Source organism: Microcaecilia unicolor, chromosome 4 (assembly GCF_901765095.1).
Source record: "Microcaecilia unicolor chromosome 4, aMicUni1.1, whole genome shotgun sequence".
Lineage (NCBI taxonomy): Eukaryota > Metazoa > Chordata > Amphibia > Gymnophiona > Siphonopidae > Microcaecilia > Microcaecilia unicolor.
In genome coordinates, this window is record NC_044034.1 from 366,326,697 (window position 1) to 366,347,757 (window position 21,061).

Sequence of the window (21,061 nt, forward strand, 5' to 3'; positions counted from 1 at the left end):
AATCCTTCTTATCTGTTCCCTTCTCCACTACTGCCAACTCCAGACTTCGCGCCTTCTGTCTCGCTGCACCCTACGCCTGGAATAAACTTCCTGAGCCCCTACGTCTTTTGCCCCATCCTTGGCCACCTTTAAATCTAGACTGAAAGCCCGCCTCTTTAACATTGCTTTTGACTCGTAACCACTTGTAACCACTCGCCTCCACCTACCCTCCTCTCTTCCTTCCCGTTCACATTAATTGATTTGATTTGCTTACTTTATTTATTTTTTGTCTATTAGATTGTAAGCTCTTTGAGCAGGGACTGTCTTTCTTCTATGTTTGTGCAGCGCTGCATATGCCTTGTAGCGCTATAGAAATGCTAAATAGTAGTAGTAGTAGTATTTTGAAGCATTCCATGCGACGTACATTTTAAGAGTATTTTCTGTTGAAGTTAAGTGATACTTTCTAATTAAACGAGTCCGTTATAAACTTATCGTGTAGTAGTTCCTCTGTCTCTTTTCAGTATCTTTGCCTTCCTATTAATACACTATAGCTGTCAATGGTTAGTTCTGAATGTTACTAATCACATTTGATATCTTCACATCTGATGTTTTTAATCTTATGTCAGCTTGTGATGGCGTATTTATTATTTTTTATTATCTTCATTTTTATTATTTTTGGCCGATAGTATACATTTGAAATTTAAACCTCATAATTTATTTTGTTATTTGTTGTTTTATTTTTTACATTGTTCTTACTTATCATACTTAATTCATGGTTTTCATTCATCATTATTTTTTTTTTTTAGTTTTACTTTTGATTACTATTATTATTATTTTTTCCATTCCCATATTATTTTCTACATCCCCACATTTTTTCCCTTTTTCTTTTTACTCCTTTTTTCTTTTAATTTCTCGTTTTTATCTTTTTCTATTATACAACTCTTTGCTTTTGTTTTTTATGTAGTTTATGTCTTTTACTCCTTGAGAATTCTGGAGGTACATCTGTATACGTCAATTTGAAGGTAAGTCATAATTGTATATCTTTTATATGCCTTTGTCCATATAGCGGTGAAGTTATCAGTCATTCAAATGTAATTTCTACTATTTTCTATCATATATCAAATTACATTTCATATAATTTAAATATGGGATCATAGCATGTATATTTATGTATATTTTCATATACTTTTTTCAATATGTCTCCATATTCACACTTTTTGCATGTGTGTCTGGGTGTGTGGAATAGCACTATTGTATTTATAAGCCTGTATTTATAAGCCTTTTTTACATTTTATTCTTTATTGCCATTTTGTTTTTAGATTATTTCAAATGCTGCATCCTCATTTACCTTTTATAAAACGGTTTGTGATATGCTTTTAGATGTCTGTCTTTAATTGTATTTTTGTCTCAATAATATATTTTGTCTCAATATTATGGTTTTATTTCTATTTATACATACATAAGATTGTATATATTTTGATATTGTCACGCTCAGCCGCCAGATCCGCGCCACTCTTTCTCAGTCTCTTCCTTTCTTTACCAAGCACGCCCTTCACTCACGAGTCGACAGTCTGCAATCAGGGTCTCCGGACAACAGGCAAATCACCAGAAGTGCTTTATTAGCCCCTGAGTACATTTACTCTGCTTTAAGGCTTCACAGGCCTTTCTCTCTCCTCAGTGTAGCTCCACTTTTAAACCCAGTTCATTGGAGCCCTGCTTGCAATATAGTTCAGCGTGGGCCTGCTTTCCACACAGTTCACTTTGGCCCTGCTTTCAATATGGTTTCCCCCCCCAGCACTGCTTCTAATCCAGTACTTAGTTGCACTGCTCTTTCCCACAGTTACTGAGCACTGCTCACAATTCAGTTCAGTTAGCAATGTTTTCCTCCTCAATTCAGTTTTAGCACTGCTTTCAAACACAGTTTAGTTTAGCATTGCCTTCAAACACAGTTCATCTTAGAAATGAAATTAAACAGTTCAATTCAATGGCAATATGGTCTAAGTCCCTTTCTCACTCTTAGACCTAATGACCCACCTCCCTCATTTGTCAGCACAAAACCACCTGACATCCACCCACAGGGTCAATTCACCAAGGCTTCATTCACTCTCTCCAGTTCAGTTCATAACTCACTTTAAGAGCCCTCCACCAGCACTTCCATTTCCTCCTCATTCTCCCCTCCTTTCTCCTCCTCCAGTTCCATTCTCTCCTCCCCTTCCTCCCGGTCTAGGGGCTCCTCCCTTCCCCCATCTGATTCCATCTCCCAATCACACCCCGGCTCCTCCCTCCCTTGCATAGATTCTTCTCCCTTCACCTGATCTGTCTGCTGGTGCTGCACTGCCTTCTGGGGCTTGTAGTTTCTTAGCTCCTGGCTTCTCTGACGTTGCCCTGCCTTCTGGGCTTTGTAGTTCCTTGGTTCTAAATCTCTCTGGTGCTGCACTGCCTTCTGGGGCTTGTAGTTTCTTTGCTCTTCACAATATGTTATATTTTGTTTGATTTTAGACCCCTGAAGAAGGCCGCTTGGCCGAAACACGGACCGTGTAGGGTCCCAATAAAACTTTTTTGGTGCTCTTACTCTTTGTGGTTTCTTTATCTACAACATTAGCAAAATTCACCCCTTCCTTTCTGAATACGCTGCCAAAACCCTTATCCACACCCTTGTCACCTCTCGCTTGGATTACTGCAATTTACTTCTCACTGGTCTTCCACTCATTCATCTCTCTCCTCTCCAGTCTGTCCAAAATTCTGCAGCATGGCTTATTTTCCGCCAAAATCGTTATACCCACACTAACCCACTCCTCAAGTCACTTCACTGGCTCTCTGTCCGCTTCCGTATACAGTTCAAACTTCTCTTACTGACCTTTAAATGCATCCATTCTGCAGCCCCCCATTACCTCTCCACTCTCATCTCTCCCTACATTCCTCCCCGTGATCTCCGCTCACTGGACAAAACTCTCTTGTCGTCCCTCTTCTCCTCCACTGCTAACTCCAGGCTTCGTTCCTTTTCTCTCGCGGCACCTTATGCCTGGAATAAGCTTCCTGAGCCTGTAAGTCTAGCTCCATCTCTACCTGTTTTCAAATATACGCTGAAAACCCACCTTTTCACTGCTGCTTTTGGCTCTTAGCCACTACTCATTTGCCTCCCCCCCTTGTTCCTTCTCACCCAGTACTTCCCTCGCCCTTAATTGTCTTGTCTGTCTGTGTTATTTTAGATTATAAGCTCTATTGAGCAGGGACTGCCTCTCTGTGTCAGGTGTTCAGCGCTGCGTGCGTCTGGTAGCGCTATACAAATGCTAATAATAATAATAATAGATAGGGACTTCCAAGACTTAGGGGTCCTTTTACTAAATTGGACTGAAAAATGGATCGGCTTGTGGTACTGTAGGCGCGGGTTTTGGACGTGCGCCGATCCATTTTTCAGCGCGCCTGTAAAAAAGCCCTTTTTAAAATTTTTGCCGAAAATGAACGTGCGGCAAAATCAAAATTACCGGGCGTCCATTTTGGGTCTTCGACCTTACCACCAGCCATTGACCTAGTGGTAAAGTCTACACGTGCCAAATGACACTTGGCGCATTTCCGATACGTGCATTTGAAAATAAAAATTATTTTTCGGCCAAGTGTATCGGATGTGCACCAAAGATGAAATTACTGCAAGAGCCACGTGGTAGCCGGGCAGTAACTCCATTTTAGCGAGCGTAGAGCCTTATGCGGCTTAGTAAAACAGCCCCTTAAAGACTAGAAATAATCTCATATCACTGTACTTCCAAGAAGCGTATGCAACACAAAGGGCAACAAGGATTACAGTAACCTAAGAACTTGACAAAATGCTGGACTTCTGAGGCATCAGGAAGCAAGAAAAAAACAACAAAAACAGGAACCAAATGCAGAGCCTCGGGAACAAGACAGTAGAATAAGAAAACGAGACCGGAGCAAACCCTGAGACAGGGCTTAATACCAGAGCCTGCCTTGGGCTGCCCTCTGCTGGGCCAATCAGAACCCAGGAAACAAGAGTACAAGATAAAAATACCTTAAGAGTAGGCCCAAGTGGCACTTGTGAAAGGCCAGCCCATGTAAGTGCACATACCAAATGATCATATGTGCCATGTATAAGCATTCCCAGTGGTACAGTTTAATTTAGGTGTAGCAGGAGTAGAGGTGTGCATGTATCTATATTTTATAAATCACAGATACATGCACTCATTTACACCTTCTTCAGAGCAAGTGTAAATTTGTGCACAAGAATTTGCTTGCTGCTGAAGCTGGTTCTGGGTGCTCATTTTTTAAAGGCACAGAGACTAACGTGTCTTCCAATCCAAGCTGAATATCTTTTGCAGCATGGGAAAAAAATGTCTTGGCCCAAACAATTCCAGACATCCGATCATTTGTTTGGCATGGGAATGAAAGCCAAAAGTAATTTTATAGGGAATTGGGAAAGTGTCAGGGCTACCACAATGGTTGCACTGATTCTTTGGAACAGTTTGCCAACTGAAGTACTGCGAAGACAATTATTAGAAATTAAGGAGAAAAAAACCCCAAAGCTTATATTTTTATACAAATACAAACTTTTGAGGAGAATGCTGTTTTCTAAATTTAAATGTTTCTTATTATATGATGATACTTTAATATAATCTGTATATCAGCAAGATTGGCACTGGTGGATTATAAATTAGAATAAGAATGAACAAAAAGGGAAATGGAAAAGAACAAAGGGGGAAAGAAAACAAAAATAAGACAGAAAATGAACATATGAAAGATGACAAGTGAGTAAAACACAAAGAAAATAATGAAGGGAGAAAGACATTTAAGGCTATGTTTACTAAAGGGAGTTAAGATTTGCAGTTAACACCAAAATCCATGTTAACTCCAAATCCTAATGCTTTTCCTTTTGAAGGTATGTTTTATGCAGATCGTGCGCTAATGTAGTCATTAGTGTGCAGTAAATGTTAGGATTTAATGCTGGACCACTGAGGGGCCCGTTTACAAAGGCATGTAAGGGCCTACACACGTGTAGCGTGCGTAAAATTGGCATTACTGCCTGGCCACTGTGTGCGCTTGGCAGTAATTCTGAGTTTGGTAAGCTCCATAAACCCGCAGGGACATTCCTGGCGGTAATTGCCAGTTGGTGCACGCTGGATGGTTACCACAGGGTAACGCATGAGCCCTTACCGCTAAGTCAATGGGTGGCGTTAAGGGCTCAGGCCGTAAATAAACGAACGCCAGTTTTCATTTTGTTGCTCATCAATTTCCCGGCCCAATAAAAAAACACATCGGTCCAGCGCATGTCCAATACATGCGCCCACACTACCGCAGGCCACTTTTTGGCGTGTCTTTGTAAAAGGGCCCCTTAGCGACTCCTAAGTTAAATCAGCTGTCATTCAGTTAGTGCATGTTACCTAGAACAGGCTAGCAGGATAATGCTTCCACATTCGTACCACACTTTCTACCAGAAAAATTTCCTTATGTGAACGCTAAACAGGTAAATTACAGCAGAATTCCTTAACGCTGTCATGCGGTACCACTTAGCGCACATCTTGCCCTTTAGTAAACATACCCCATAGAAAGGTAACGGCTAAGAAGGGAATTAAAAGGTGCCAACTTACATGGAAGCAGAATGAGAGAACAGGAACAGAAGAGAGAAAGAGGCGAAAAGCTGAATGGAAAAGGAAAAGAAAGGAAAAATGGACAGAGAAAAAGAGGGTTAAAAAGCAAGTATAGGAGAAAAAAAAAAAGAAAACGAGTGAATGACAAAGAAAGGAGGGCAGGATGAATATTACAGACCAGAAAACAGTAAGGATGAATGAAGGTCAAGAGAGGGATGGGGGTGGGGATTTCTTGCAAATCTCATTGTACTGCATAAATTGGTCTCTATTTTGATGTCTAAACTGACGCACTGGAACCATACTGGAACATTTGTAAGAATTTGGAAACCCTATGGAGTATGGCATAGGCTTGACGTGGAAAAGTGAACTAGCCTCTGACAGAACAATATGTCTAAGGGTTATCTGTGGCCTCCTGAGAAGTTAGGTGTTTTGGGGGAAGACGTGGAGGGGGACTGGGTTGTTCCATTAATTGGGGTATATAAGTGGATGCTAGAAGTTTAACATTTTAAGTTTTATTGTATCCAACTTAGATTTTTATTGTCAAAATCATGAACTGAAGTGTATAACATACATTAAGTACAATATTAAAGGAAGTTATTGCATTGTTAAGTAGCAGCTTCTTTTCTGTTTGTTATACTCAATAAAAGAGATAATAAAAAAGAGGGATGAGAAGGGGAATTCATAGAGAAAGAGAAGAGTGAGATGAAAGGAGAAAGGGGAGAAGAGGGGACGGAAGCAAAAGACATGGAAAAGAGGAGGAAGAATATGAGAAAAAAGAATGAATGAAAAAGAAAGACATAAGTAAAAAGGGAAAGGATGAATGAAAGTGAAGTGAGAAGGGGGTTATTAGAGGAAGAAGAGTGAGATGACAACAAGGAGAAAGGGGAGGAGAGGAAGGGGAAGCAAAGGACATGGAGAAAAGAAGGAAGAACAAGAAAGTAAAGAACAATGAATGAAAAAGATGGCTAGAAGAGAGTAAAGAAGGGAAGGATGAATGAAGGTCAAGAGAGGGGATTAGAAGAAGGATTAATAGGAAAAGAAGCGTGACATGAAAAGAAGCCAGGAGAGAGGAGAAGAGAAGAAGAGAAAAAAAGGACATGGAAAAAAGAAGGAAGAATAAGCAAGTAAAGAACAAATTAATGAAAAAAAAAGAAAGAGTAAAGAAGGGAAAGAATGAATGAAGGTCAAGAGAGGGGATAAGGAGGAGGATTAACAGGAGAAGAAGAGTGGTATGAAAAGAAGCCAGGAGAAAGAGGAGAGGAAGGGGGAAAAAGGACATGGAAAAAAAAGAAGGAACAGCAAGTAAAGAACAAATTAATGGAAAAAAAAGAAAGAGTAAAGAAGGGAAAGGATGAATGAAGGTCAAGAGAGGGGAGTAGGAGAAGGATTAACAGGAGAAGAAGAGTGGTATGAAAAGAAGCCAGGAGAAAGAGGAGAGGAAGGGGGAAAAAGGACATGGAAAAAAAAGAAGGAACAGCAAGTAAAGAACAAATTAATGGAAAAAAAAGAAAGAGTAAAGAAGGGAAAGAATGAATGAAGGTCAAGAGAGGGGATAAGGAGGAGGATTAACAGGAGAAGAAGAGTGGTATGAAAAGAAGCCAGGAGAAAGAGGAGAGGAAGGGGGAAAAAGGATATGGAAAAAAAAGAAGGAACAGCAAGTAAAGAACAAATTAATGGAAAAAAAAAGAAAGAGTAAAGAAGGGAAAGAATGAATGAAGGTCAAGAGAGGGGATAAGGAGGAGGATTAACAGGAGAAGAAGAGTGGTATGAAAAGAAGCCAGGAGAAAGAGGAGAGGAAGGGGGGAAAAGGACATGGAAAAAAAAGAAGGAACAGCAAGTAAAGAACAAATAAATGGAAAAAAAAAGAAAGAGTAAAGAAGGGAAAGAATGAATGAAGGTCAAGAGAGGGGATAAGGAGGAGGATTAACAGGAGAAGAAGAGTGGTATGAAAAGAAGCCAGGAGAAAGAGGAGAGGAAGGGGGAAAAAGGACATGGAAAAAAAAAGAAGGAACAGCAAGTAAAGAACAAATTAATGGAAAAAAAAGAAAGAGTAAAGAAGGGAAAGAATGAATGAAGGTCAAGAGAGGGGATAAGGAGGAGGATTAACAGGAGAAGAAGAGTGGTATGAAAAGAAGCCAGGAGAAAGAGGAGAGGAAGGGGGGAAAAAAGACATGGAAAAAAAAGAAGGAACAGCAAGTAAAGAACAAATTAATGGAAAAAAAAGAAAGAGTAAAGAAGGGAAAGGATGAATGAAGGTCAAGAGAGGGGAGTAGGAGAAGGATTAACAGGAGAAGAAGAGTGGTATGAAAAGAAGCCAGGAGAAAGAGGAGAGGAAGGGGGAAAAAGGACATGGAAAAAAAAGAAGGAACAGCAAGTAAAAAACAAATTAATGGAAAAAAAAAGAAAGAGTAAAGAAGGGAAAGGATGAATGAAGGTCAAGAGAGGGGATAAGGAGGAGGATTAACAGGAGAAGAAGAGTGGTATGAAAAGAAGCCAGGAGAAAGAGGAGAGGAAGGGGGAAAAAGGACATGGAAAAAAAAGAAGGAACAGCAAGTAAAGAACAAATTAATGGAAAAAAAAGAAAGAGTAAAGAAGGGAAAGAATGATGAAGGTCAAGAGAGGGGATAAGGAGGAGGATTAACAGGAGAAGAAGAGTGGTATGAAAAGAAGCCAGGAGAAAGAGGAGAGGAAGGGGGAAAAAGGACATGGAAAAAAAAGAAGGAACAGCAAGTAAAGAACAAATTAATGGAAAAAAAAGAAAGAGTAAAGAAGGGAAAGAATGAATGAAGGTCAAGAGAGGGGATAAGGAGGATTAACAGGAGAAGAAGAGTGGTATGAAAAGAAGCCAGGGAGAAAGAGGAGAGGAAGGGGGAAAAAGGACATGGAAAAAAAAAGAAGGAACAGCAAGTAAAGAACAAATTAATGGAAAAAAAAGAAAGAGTAAAGAAGGGAAAGAATGAATGAAGGTCAAGAGAGGGGATAAGGAGGAGGATTAATAGGAAAAGAAGCGTGAGATGAAAAGAAGCCAGGAGAAAGAGGAGAGGAAGGGGGAAAAAGGACATGGAAAAAAAGAAGGAACAGCAAGTAAAGAACAAATTAATGGAAAAAAAAGAAAGAGTAAAGAAGGGAAAGAATGAATGAAGGTCAAGAGAGGGGATAAGGAGGAGGATTAACAGGAGAAGAAGAGTGGTATGAAAAGAAGCCAGGAGAAAGAGGAGAGGAAGGGGGAAAAAGGACATGGAAAAAAAAAGAAGGAACAGCAAGTAAAGAACAATGAATGGAAAAAAAAAGAAAGAGTAAGAAGGGAAAGAATGAATGAAGGTCAAGAGAGGGGAGTAGGAGAAGGATTAACAGGAGAAGAAGAGTGGTATGAAAAGAAGCCAGGAGAAAGAGGAGAGGAAGGGGGAAAAAGGACATGGAAAAAAAAGAAGGAACAGCAAGTAAAAAACAAATTAATGGAAAAAAAAAGAAAGAGTAAAGAAGGGAAAGGATGAATGAAGGTCAAGAGAGGGGATAAGGAGGAGGATTAACAGGAGAAGAAGAGTGGTATGAAAAGAAGCCAGGAGAAAGAGGAGAGGAAGGGGGAAAAAGGACATGGAAAAAAAAGAAGGAACAGCAAGTAAAGAACAAATTAATGGAAAAAAAAGAAAGAGTAAAGAAGGGAAAGGATGAATGAAGGTCAAGAGAGGGGAGTAGGAGAAGGATTAACAGGAGAAGAAGAGTGGTATGAAAAGAAGCCAGGAGAAAGAGAAGAGGAAGGGGGAAAAAGGACATGGAAAAAAAAGAAGGAACAGCAGTAAAGAAACAAATTAATGGAAAAAAAAGAAAGAGTAAAGAAGGGAAAGAATGAATGAAGGTCAAGAGAGGGGAGTAGGAGAAGGATTAATAGGAGAAAAAGTGTGAGATGAAAAGAAGCCAGGAGAAAGAGGAGAGGAAGGGGGAAAAAAGGACATGGAAAAAAGAATAAGCAAGTAAAGAACAATGAATGAAAAAGATGGCTAGAACAGAGTAAAGAAGGGAAAGGATGAATGAAGGTCAAGAGAGGGGAGTAGGAGAAGGATTAATAGGAGAAGAAGAGTGGTATGAAAAGAAGCCAGGAGAAAGAGGAGAGGAAGGGGGGAAAAGGACATGGAAAAAAAAAGAAGGAACAGCAAGTAAAGAACAAATTAATGGAAAAAAAAGAAAGAGTAAAGAAGGGAAAGAATGAATGAAGGTCAAGAGAGGGGAGTAGGAGAAGGATTAATAGGAGAAAAAGTGTGAGATGAAAAGAAGCCAGGAGAAAGGGGAGAGGAGAGGAAGGGGGAAAAAAGGACATGGAAAAAAGAATAAGCAAGTAAAGAACAATGAATGAAAAAGATGGCTAGAACAGAGTAAAGAAGGGAAAGGATGAATGAAGGTCAAGAGAGGGGAGTAGGAGAAGGATTAATAGGAGAAGAAGAGTGGTATGAAAAGAAGCCAGGAGAAAGAGGAGAGGAAGGGGGAAAAAGGACATGGAAAAAAAAGAAGGAACAGCAAGTAAAAAACAAATTAATGGAAAAAAAAGAAAGAGTAAAGAAGGGAAAGAATGAATGAAGGTCAAGAGAGGGGAGTAGGAGAAGGATTAATAGGAGAAAAAGTGTGAGATGAAAAGAAGCCAGGAGAAAGGGGAGAGGAGAGGAAGGGGGAAAAAAGGACATGGAAAAAAGAATAAGCAAGTAAAGAACAATGAATGAAAAAGATGGCTAGAACAGAGTAAAGAAGGGAAAGGATGAATGAAGGTCAAGAGAGGGGAGTAGGAGAAGGATTAATAGGAGAAGAAGAGTAGTATGAAAAGAAGCCAGGAGAAAGAGGAGAGGAAGGGGGAAAAAGGACATGGAAAAAAAAGAAGGAACAGCAAGTAAAGAACAAATTAATGGAAAAAAAAAGAAAGAGTAAAGAAGGGAAAGAATGAATGAAGGTCAAGAGAGGGGAGTAGGAGAAGGATTAATAGGAGAAAAAGTGTGAGATGAAAAGAAGCCAGGAGAAAGGGGAGAGGAGAGGAAGGGGGAAAAAAGGACATGGAAAAAAGAATAAGCAAGTAAAGAACAATGAATGAAAAAGATGGCTAGAACAGAGTAAAGAAGGGAAAGGATGAATGAAGGTCAAGAGAGGGGAGTAGGAGAAGGATTAATAGGAGAAGAAGAGTGGTATGAAAAGAAGCCAGGAGAAAGAGGAGAGGAAGGGGGAAAAAGGACATGGAAAAAAAAGAAGGAACAGCAAGTAAAGAACAAATTAATGGAAAAAAAAAGAAAGAGTAAAGAAGGGAAAGAATGAATGAAGGTCAAGAGAGGGGAGTAGGAGAAGGATTAATAGGAGAAAAAGTGTGAGATGAAAAGAAGCCAGGAGAAAGGGGAGAGGAGAGGAAGGGGGAAAAAAGGACATGGAAAAAAGAATAAGCAAGTAAAGAACAATGAATGAAAAAGATGGCTAGAACAGAGTAAAGAAGGGAAAGGATGAATGAAGGTCAAGAGAGGGGAGTAGGAGAAGGATTAATAGGAGAAGAAGAGTGGTATGAAAAGAAGCCAGGAGAAAGAGGAGAGGAAGGGGGAAAAAGGACATGGAAAAAAAAGAAGGAACAGCAAGTAAAGAACAAATTAATGGAAAAAAAAGAAAGAGTAAAGAAGGGAAAGAATGAATGAAGGTCAAGAGAGGGGAGTAGGAGAAGGATTAATAGGAAAAGAAGCGTGAGATGAAAAGAAGCCAGGAGAAAGAGGAGAGGAAGGGGGGAAAAGGACATGGAAAAAAAAGAAGGAACAGCAAGTAAAGAACAAATAAATGGAAAAAAAAAGAAAGAGTAAAGAAGGGAAAGAATGAATGAAGGTCAAGAGAGGGGATAAGGAGGAGGATTAACAGGAGAAGAAGAGTGGTATGAAAAGAAGCCAGGAGAAAGAGGAGAGGAAGGGGGAAAAAGGACATGGAAAAAAAAGAAGGAACAGCAAGTAAAGAACAAATTAATGGAAAAAAAAGAAAGAGTAAAGAAGGGAAAGAATGAATGAAGGTCAAGAGAGGGGATAAGGAGGAGGATTAACAGGAGAAGAAGAGTGGTATGAAAAGAAGCCAGGAGAAAGAGGAGAGGAAGGGGGAAAAAGGACATGGAAAAAAAAGAAGGAACAGCAAGTAAAGAACAAATTAATGGAAAAAAAAGAAAGAGTAAAGAAGGGAAAGAATGAATGAAGGTCAAGAGAGGGGATAAGGAGGAGGATTAACAGGAGAAGAAGAGTGGTATGAAAAGAAGCCAGGAGAAAGAGGAGAGGAAGGGGGGAAAAAAGACATGGAAAAAAAGAAGGAACAGCAAGTAAAGAACAAATTAATGGAAAAAAAAAGAAAGAGTAAAGAAGGGAAAGGATGAATGAAGGTCAAGAGAGGGGAGTAGGAGAAGGATTAACAGGAGAAGAAGAGTGGTATGAAAAGAAGCCAGGAGAAAGAGGAGAGGAAGGGGGAAAAAGGACATGGAAAAAAAAGAAGGAACAGCAAGTAAAAAACAAATTAATGGAAAAAAAAAGAAAGAGTAAAGAAGGGAAAGGATGAATGAAGGTCAAGAGAGGGGATAAGGAGGAGGATTAACAGGAGAAGAAGAGTGGTATGAAAAGAAGCCAGGAGAAAGAGGAGAGGAAGGGGGAAAAAGGACATGGAAAAAAAAGAAGGAACAGCAAGTAAAGAACAAATTAATGGAAAAAAAAGAAAGAGTAAAGAAGGGAAAGAATGAATGAAGGTCAAGAGAGGGGATAAGGAGGAGGATTAACAGGAGAAGAAGAGTGGTATGAAAAGAAGCCAGGAGAAAGAGGAGAGGAAGGGGGAAAAAGGACATGGAAAAAAAAGAAGGAACAGCAAGTAAAGAACAAATTAATGGAAAAAAAAGAAAGAGTAAAGAAGGGAAAGAATGAATGAAGGTCAAGAGAGGGGATAAGGAGGATTAACAGGAGAAGAAGAGTGGTATGAAAAGAAGCCAGGAGAAAGAGGAGAGGAAGGGGGAAAAAGGACATGGAAAAAAAAGAAGGAACAGCAAGTAAAGAACAAATTAATGGAAAAAAAAGAAAGAGTAAAGAAGGGAAAGAATGAATGAAGGTCAAGAGAGGGGATAAGGAGGAGGATTAATAGGAAAAGAAGCGTGAGATGAAAAGAAGCCAGGAGAAAGAGGAGAGGAAGGGGGAAAAAGGACATGGAAAAAAAAGAAGGAACAGCAAGTAAAGAACAAATTAATGGAAAAAAAAGAAAGAGTAAAGAAGGGAAAGAATGAATGATGGTCAAGAGAGGGGATAAGGAGGAGGATTAACAGGAGAAGAAGAGTGGTATGAAAAGAAGCCAGGAGAAAGAGGAGAGGAAGGGGGAAAAAGGACATGGAAAAAAAAGAAGGAACAGCAAGTAAAGAACAAATTAATGGAAAAAAAAAGAAAGAGTAAAGAAGGGAAAGGATGAATGAAGGTCAAGAGAGGGGAGTAGGAGAAGGATTAACAGGAGAAGAAGAGTGGTATGAAAAGAAGCCAGGAGAAAGAGGAGAGGAAGGGGGAAAAAGGACATGGAAAAAAAAGAAGGAACAGCAAGTAAAAAACAAATTAATGGAAAAAAAAAAGAAAGAGTAAAGAAGGGAAAGGATGAATGAAGGTCAAGAGAGGGGATAAGGAGGAGGATTAACAGGAGAAGAAGAGTGGTATGAAAAGAAGCCAGGAGAAAGAGGAGAGGAAGGGGGAAAAAGGACATGGAAAAAAAAGAAGGAACAGCAAGTAAAGAACAAATTAATGGAAAAAAAAGAAAGAGTAAAGAAGGGAAAGGATGAATGAAGGTCAAGAGAGGGGAGTAGGAGAAGGATTAACAGGAGAAGAAGAGTGGTATGAAAAGAAGCCAGGAGAAAGAGAAGAGGAAGGGGGAAAAAGGACATGGAAAAAAAAGAAGGAACAGCAAGTAAAGAACAAATTAATGGAAAAAAAAGAAAGAGTAAAGAAGGGAAAGAATGAATGAAGGTCAAGAGAGGGGAGTAGGAGAAGGATTAATAGGAGAAAAAGTGTGAGATGAAAAGAAGCCAGGAGAAAGAGGAGAGGAAGGGGGAAAAAAGGACATGGAAAAAAGAATAAGCAAGTAAAGAACAATGAATGAAAAAGATGGCTAGAACAGAGTAAAGAAGGGAAAGGATGAATGAAGGTCAAGAGAGGGGAGTAGGAGAAGGATTAATAGGAGAAGAAGAGTGGTATGAAAAGAAGCCAGGAGAAAGAGGAGAGGAAGGGGGGAAAAGGACATGGAAAAAAAAAAGAAGGAACAGCAAGTAAAGAACAAATTAATGGAAAAAAAAGAAAGAGTAAAGAAGGGAAAGAATGAATGAAGGTCAAGAGAGGGGATAAGGAGGAGGATTAACAGGAGAAGAAGAGTGGTATGAAAAGAAGCCAGGAGAAAGAGGAGAGGAAGGGGGAAAAAGGACATGGAAAAAAGAATAAGCAAGTAAAGAACAATGAATGAAAAAGATGGCTAGAACAGAGTAAAGAAGGGAAAGGATGAATGAAGGTCAAGAGAGGGGAGTAGGAGAAGGATTAATAGGAGAAGAAGAGTGGTATGAAAAGAAGCCAGGAGAAAGAGGAGAGGAAGGGGGAAAAAGGACATGGAAAAAAAAGAAGGAACAGCAAGTAAAAAACAAATTAATGGAAAAAAAAAGAAAGAGTAAAGAAGGGAAAGAATGAATGAAGGTCAAGAGAGGGGAGTAGGAGAAGGATTAATAGGAGAAAAAGTGTGAGATGAAAAGAAGCCAGGAGAAAGGGGAGAGGAGAGGAAGGGGGAAAAAAGGACATGGAAAAAAGAATAAGCAAGTAAAGAACAATGAATGAAAAAGATGGCTAGAACAGAGTAAAGAAGGGAAAGGATGAATGAAGGTCAAGAGAGGGGAGTAGGAGAAGGATTAATAGGAGAAGAAGAGTAGTATGAAAAGAAGCCAGGAGAAAGAGGAGAGGAAGGGGGAAAAAGGACATGGAAAAAAAAGAAGGAACAGCAAGTAAAGAACAAATTAATGGAAAAAAAAGAAAGAGTAAAGAAGGGAAAGAATGAATGAAGGTCAAGAGAGGGGAGTAGGAGAAGGATTAATAGGAGAAAAAGTGTGAGATGAAAAGAAGCCAGGAGAAAGGGGAGAGGAGAGGAAGGGGGAAAAAAGGACATGGAAAAAAGAATAAGCAAGTAAAGAACAATGAATGAAAAAGATGGCTAGAACAGAGTAAAGAAGGGAAAGGATGAATGAAGGTCAAGAGAGGGGAGTAGGAGAAGGATTAATAGGAGAAGAAGAGTGGTATGAAAAGAAGCCAGGAGAAAGAGGAGAGGAAGGGGGAAAAAGGACATGGAAAAAAAAGAAGGAACAGCAAGTAAAGAACAAATTAATGGAAAAAAAAAGAAAGAGTAAAGAAGGGAAAGAATGAATGAAGGTCAAGAGAGGGGAGTAGGAGAAGGATTAATAGGAGAAAAAGTGTGAGATGAAAAGAAGCCAGGAGAAAGGGGAGAGGAGAGGAAGGGGGAAAAAAGGACATGGAAAAAAGAATAAGCAAGTAAAGAACAATGAATGAAAAAGATGGCTAGAACAGAGTAAAGAAGGGAAAGGATGAATGAAGGTCAAGAGAGGGGAGTAGGAGAAGGATTAATAGGAGAAGAAGAGTGGTATGAAAAGAAGCCAGGAGAAAGAGGAGAGGAAGGGGGAAAAAGGACATGGAAAAAAAAAGAAGGAACAGCAAGTAAAGAACAAATTAATGGAAAAAAAAGAAAGAGTAAAGAAGGGAAAGAATGAATGAAGGTCAAGAGAGGGGAGTAGGAGAAGGATTAATAGGAAAAGAAGCGTGAGATGAAAAGAAGCCAGGAGAAAGAGGAGAGGAAGGGGGAAAAAGGACATGGAAAAAAAAGAAGGAACAGCAAGTAAAGAACAAATTAATGGAAAAAAAAGAAAGAGTAAAGAAGGGAAAGAATGAATGAAGGTCAAGAGAGGGGATAAGGAGGAGGATTAACAGGAGAAGAAGAGTGGTATGAAAAGAAGCCAGGAGAAAGAGGAGAGGAAGGGGGAAAAAGGACATGGAAAAAAAAGAAGGAACAGCAAGTAAAGAACAAATTAATGGAAAAAAAAAGAAAGAGTAAAGAAGGGAAAGAATGAATGAAGGTCAAGAGAGGGGATAAGGAGGAGGATTAACAGGAGAAGAAGAGTGGTATGAAAAGAAGCCAGGAGAAAGAGGAGAGGAAGGGGGAAAAAGGACATGGAAAAAAAGAAGGAACAGCAAGTAAAGAACAAATTAATGGAAAAAAAAGAAAGAGTAAAGAAGGGAAGGATGAATGAAGGTCAAGAGAGGGGATAAGGAGGAGGATTAACAGGAGAAGAAGAGTGGTATGAAAAGAAGCCAGGAGAAAGAGGAGAGGAAGGGGGAAAAAGGACATGGAAAAAAAAGAAGGAACAGCAAGTAAAGAACAAATGATGGAAAAAAAAAGAAAGAGTAAAGAAGGGAAAGAATGAATGAAGGTCAAGAGAGGGAGAAGGAGGAGGATTAACAGGAGAAGAAGAGTGGTATGAAAAGAAGCCAGGAGAAAGAGGAGAGGAAGGGGGAAAAAGGACATGGAAAAAAAAGAAGGAACAGCAAGTAAAGAACAAATTAATGGAAAAAAAAGAAAGAGTAAAGAAGGGAAGGATGAATGAAGGTCAAGAGAGGGGATAAGGAGGAGGATTAACAGGAGAAGAAGAGTGGTATGAAAAGAAGCCAGGAGAAAGAGGAGAGGAAGGGGGAAAAAGGACATGGAAAAAAAAGAAGGAACAGCAAGTAAAGAACAAATTAATGGAAAAAAAAGAAAGAGTAAAGAAGGGAAGGATGAATGAAGGTCAAGAGAGGGGAGTAGGAGAAGGATTAATAGGAGAAGAAGAATGGTATGAAAAGAAGCCAGGAGAAAGAGGAGAGGAAGGGGGAAAAAGGACATGGAAAAAAAAGAAGGAACAGCAAGTAAAGAACAAATTAATGGAAAAAAAAAGAAAGAGTAAAGAAGGGAAAGAATGAATGAAGGTCAAGAGAGGGGATAAGGAGGAGGATTAACAGGAGAAGAAGAGTGGTATGAAAAGAAGCCAGGAGAAAGAGGAGAGGAAGGGGGAAAAAGGACATGGAAAAAAAAGAAGGAACAGCAAGTAAAGAACAAATTAATGGAAAAAAAAGAAAGAGTAAAGAAGGGAAAGAATGAATGAAGGTCAAGAGAGGGGATAAGGAGGAGGATTAACAGGAGAAGAAGAGTGGTATGAAAAGAAGCCAGGAGAAAGAGGAGAGGAAGGGGGAAAAAGGACATGGAAAAAAAAGAAGGAACAGCAAGTAAAGAACAAATTAATGGAAAAAAAAGAAAGAGTAAAGAAGGGAAAGGATGAATGAAGGTCAAGAGAGGGGAGTAGGAGAAGGATTAACAGGAGAAGAAGAGTGGTATGAAAAGAAGCCAGGAGAAAGAGGAGAGGAAGGGGGAAAAAGGACATGGAAAAAAAAGAAGGAACAGCAAGTAAAGAACAAATTAATGGAAAAAAAAGAAAGAGTAAAGAAGGGAAAGAATGAATGAAGGTCAAGAGAGGGGATAAGGAGGAGGATTAACAGGAGAAGAAGAGTGGTATGAAAAGAAGCCAGGAGAAAGAGGAGAGGAAGGGGGAAAAAGGACATGGAAAAAAAAGAAGGAACAGCAAGTAAAGAACAAATTAATGGAAAAAAAAGAAAGAGTAAAGAAGGGAAAGAATGAATGAAGGTCAAGAGAGGGGATAAGGAGGAGGATTAACAGGAGAAGAAGAGTGGTATGAAAAGAAGCCAGGAGAAAGAGGAGAGGAAGGGGGAAAAAGGACATGGAAAAAAAAGAAGGAACAGCAAGTAAAGAACAAATTAATGGAAAAAAAAGAAAGAGTAAAGAAGGGAAAGAATGAATGAAGGTCAAGAGAGGGGATAAGGAGGAGGATTAATAGGAAAAGAAGCCAGGAGAAAGAGGAGAGGAAGGGGGAAAAAGGACATGGAAAAAAAAGAAGGAACAGCAAGTAAAGAACAAATTAATGGAAAAAAAAGAAAGAGTAAAGAAGGGAAAGAATGAATGAAGGTCAAGAGAGGGGATAAGGAGGAGGATTAACAGGAGAAGAAGAGTGGTATGAAAAGAAGCCAGGAGAAAGAGGAGAGGAAGGGGGAAAAAGGACATGGAAAAAAAAGAAGGAACAGCAAGTAAAGAACAAATTAATGGAAAAAAAAGAAAGAGTAAAGAAGGGAAAGAATGAATGAAGGTCAAGAGAGGGGATAAGGAGGAGGATTAATAGGAAAAGAAGCCAGGAGAAAGAGGAGAGGAAGGGGGAAAAAGGACATGGAAAAAAAAGAAGGAACAGCAAGTAAAGAACAAATTAATGGAAAAAAAAGAAAGAGTAAAGAAGGGAAAGAATGAATGAAGGTCAAGAGATGGGAGTAGGATTAACAGGAGAAGATACAAGAACTGGGATGGACAGACACCAAAGAAAGAGAGGGAAGAACAATGGATGGAGAAGAGAGAAAGAGAGAGAGAGAGAGAGACCGAGTACACAGCAGGCTGGAGAGCAAGGCAATGACTGTGAGGAAGAGAAACCGAGGCCAATCAGGCCAGGGGCCACCTCTTCCCCACCGACTTACCTCGTGTCCCAGCCTCAGCTTCAGCTCCAGGGCTGCGCACAGATACCCGCTGCGGCCCACGAAGAGCTCGTCGGAGCCGCGCAGGAGGTCTTCTGAGGGGGGCGCGCAGACGGGGCCCAACTGCCGGAAGCGCTCCAGGGCCTGCTCGGCCGCCTCGTGCTGCTCCAGCGCCGCGTGCACGCCGGCCCCGCCCAGCAGGAAGGCGGCGCGGGTCTCGGGCTCGACGTCGGCCGCCCGCAGCGGGGCTTCCAGGAGGCGGCGCGCGGCGCGCAGGTAGCGCGAGCGGCGGGGCGCGGGGAGCGGGCACAGGCTGAGGCGGTAGAGCATGTAGGCCACGCCGGCCGGACCCCCGTACAGACCCCCGCCTCCGCCGGCCCCCGCCACCGCCCGCACCACCCGCTTCACCGTGGCGGTCACCAGCGACTCCACACCCGCCTCGCCCGGCAGCCGTCCCGCGTAATCCTCGAAGCGGTTCGCGAAGCAGCGGCCGCTCTCCATCACTGGGCGGGGGAGAGACGAGGAAGGAGAGGGGCGGAGTCGAGACGGAGGAGGAGTTAACAGTGGAGCAGGTGGGGCAATAAGAAAAAAGGGATTGGACTATGGGATTATTAATATTTTGACAGGGAGAGAGAATACTGCCAGGAATAAGAAAAAGAGACAGGACTGTGGGATTATTAATACTGTGACAGAGAGAGAGAGAGGCAGGTGGGGTTATAATACTGCCAGAAATAACAAAAAGAGACTGCACTGTGGGATTATTAATACTTTGACAGGGAGAGAGAGGCAGCTGGGGTAATAATACTGCCAGAAATAACAAAAAGAGACTGGGTTGTGGAATTATTAATACTGTGAGAGAGAGAGAGGCAGGTGGAGTAATAATACTGCCAGAAATAACAAAAAGAGACTGCACTGTGGGATTATTAATACTGTGACAGGAAGAGAGAGAGGCAGGTGGGACGATAAGAAAAAGAGACTGGGTTGTGGAATTATTAATACTGTGACAGGGAGAGAGAGAGGCAGGTGGAGTAATAATACTGCCAGAAATAACAAAAAGAGACTGCACTGTGGGATTATTAATACTTTGACAGAGGCAGGTGGAGTAATAATACTGCCAGAAATATGAAAAACAGACTGCACTGTGGGATTATTAATACTGTGAGAGAGAGACGCAGGTGGGGTAATAATACTGCCAGAAATAAGAAAAAGAGACAGGGCAGTGGGATTATTAATACTGTGGCAGGTGGGGTAATAATACTGCCAGAAATAACAAAAAGAGACTGCACTGTGGGATTATTAGTACTTTGACAGGGAGAGAGAGGCAGGTGGGGTAATAATGCTGCCAGAAATATGAAAAAGAGACTGCACTGTGGGATTATTAATACTGTGACAGAGAGAGAGGCAGGTGGAGTAATAATACTGCCAGAAATAACAAAAAGAGACTGCACTGTGGGATTATTAGTACTTTGACAGGGAGAGAGAGAGAGGCAGGTGGGACAATAAGAAAAAGAGACTGGATTGTAGAGTTATTAATACTTTGACAGGGAGAGAGAGGCAGGTGGGGTAATAATACTGCCAGAAATAACAAAAAGAGACTGGGTTGTGGAATTATTAATACTGTGACAGAGAGAGAGGCAGGTGGAGTAATAATACTGCCAAAAATAAGAAAAAGAGACTGGATTGTGTAATTATTAATACTGTGAGAGAGAGAGGCAGCTGCGGTATTAATACTGCCAGAAATAACAAAAAGAGACTGGGTTGTGTGATTATTAATACTTTGACAGGGAGAGAGAGAGAGAGAGGCAGGTGGGGTAATAATACTGCCAGAAATATGAAAAAGAGACTGAGCTTGCTGTGGGATTATTAATACAGAGGCAGGTGGAGTAATAATACTGCCAGAAATAACAAAAAGAGACTGCACTGTGGGATTATTAATACTGTGAGAGAGAGACGCAGGTGGGGTAATAATATTGCCAGAAATAAGAAAAAGAGACAGGGCAGTGGGATTATTAATACTGTGGCAGGTGGGGTAATAATACTGCCAGGAATAACAAAAAGAGACTGCACTGTGGGATTATTAGTACTTTGACAGGGAGAGAGAGGCAGGTGGGGTAATAATGCTGCCAGAAATAAGAAAAAGAGACTGGGTTGTGGAATTATTAATACTGTGACAGAGAGAGAGGCAGGTGGAGTAATAATACTGCCAAATATAAGAAAAAGAGACTGGATTGTGTAATTATTAATACTGTGAGAGAGAGAGGCAGCTGCGGTATTAATACTGCCAGAAATAACAAAAAGAGACTGGGTTGTGGGATTATTAATACTTTGACAGGGAGAGAGAGAGAGAGGCAGGTGGGGTAATAATACTGCCAGAAATATGAAAAAGAGACTGAGCTTGCTGTGGGATTATTAATACAGAGGCAGGTGGAGTAATAATACTGCCAGAAATAACAAAAAGAGACTGCACTGTGGGATTATTAATACTGTGAGAGAGAGACGCAGGTGGGGTAATAATACTGCCAGAAATAACAAAAAGAGACTGCACAGTGGGATTATTAGTACTTTGACAGGGAGACAGAGAGGCAGGTGGGGTAATAATACTGCCAGAAATAACAAAAAGAGACTGCACTGTGGGATTATTAATACTGTGAGAGAGAGACGCAGGTGGGGTAATAATACTGCCAGAAATAACAAAAAGAGACTGCACTGTGGGATTATTAGTACTTTGACAGGGAGAGAGAGAGAGGCAGGTGGGACAATAAGAAAAAGAGACTGGATTGTAGAGTTATTAATACTTTGACAGGGAGAGAGAGGCAGGTGGGGTAATAATATTGCCAGAAATAACAAAAAGAGACTGGGTTGTGG

The 21,061-nt window shown here is 40.6% G+C and overlaps 1 protein-coding gene across 1 annotated transcript in view; it reads right to left on the minus strand.

Annotated features, from left to right (window-relative positions):
• The window catches only part of LANCL3 (LanC like 3), a 60,749-nt gene extending 42,052 nt beyond the window's left edge, over nt 1-18,697 (minus strand). The window contains exon 1 of the mRNA XM_030202355.1: nt 18,200-18,697. Coding sequence (XP_030058215.1) covers nt 18,200-18,697 — 498 coding nt within the window. The remainder of the gene's footprint in view (nt 1-18,199) is intronic.
• Nucleotides 18,698-21,061: the final 2,364 nt, after the last annotated feature.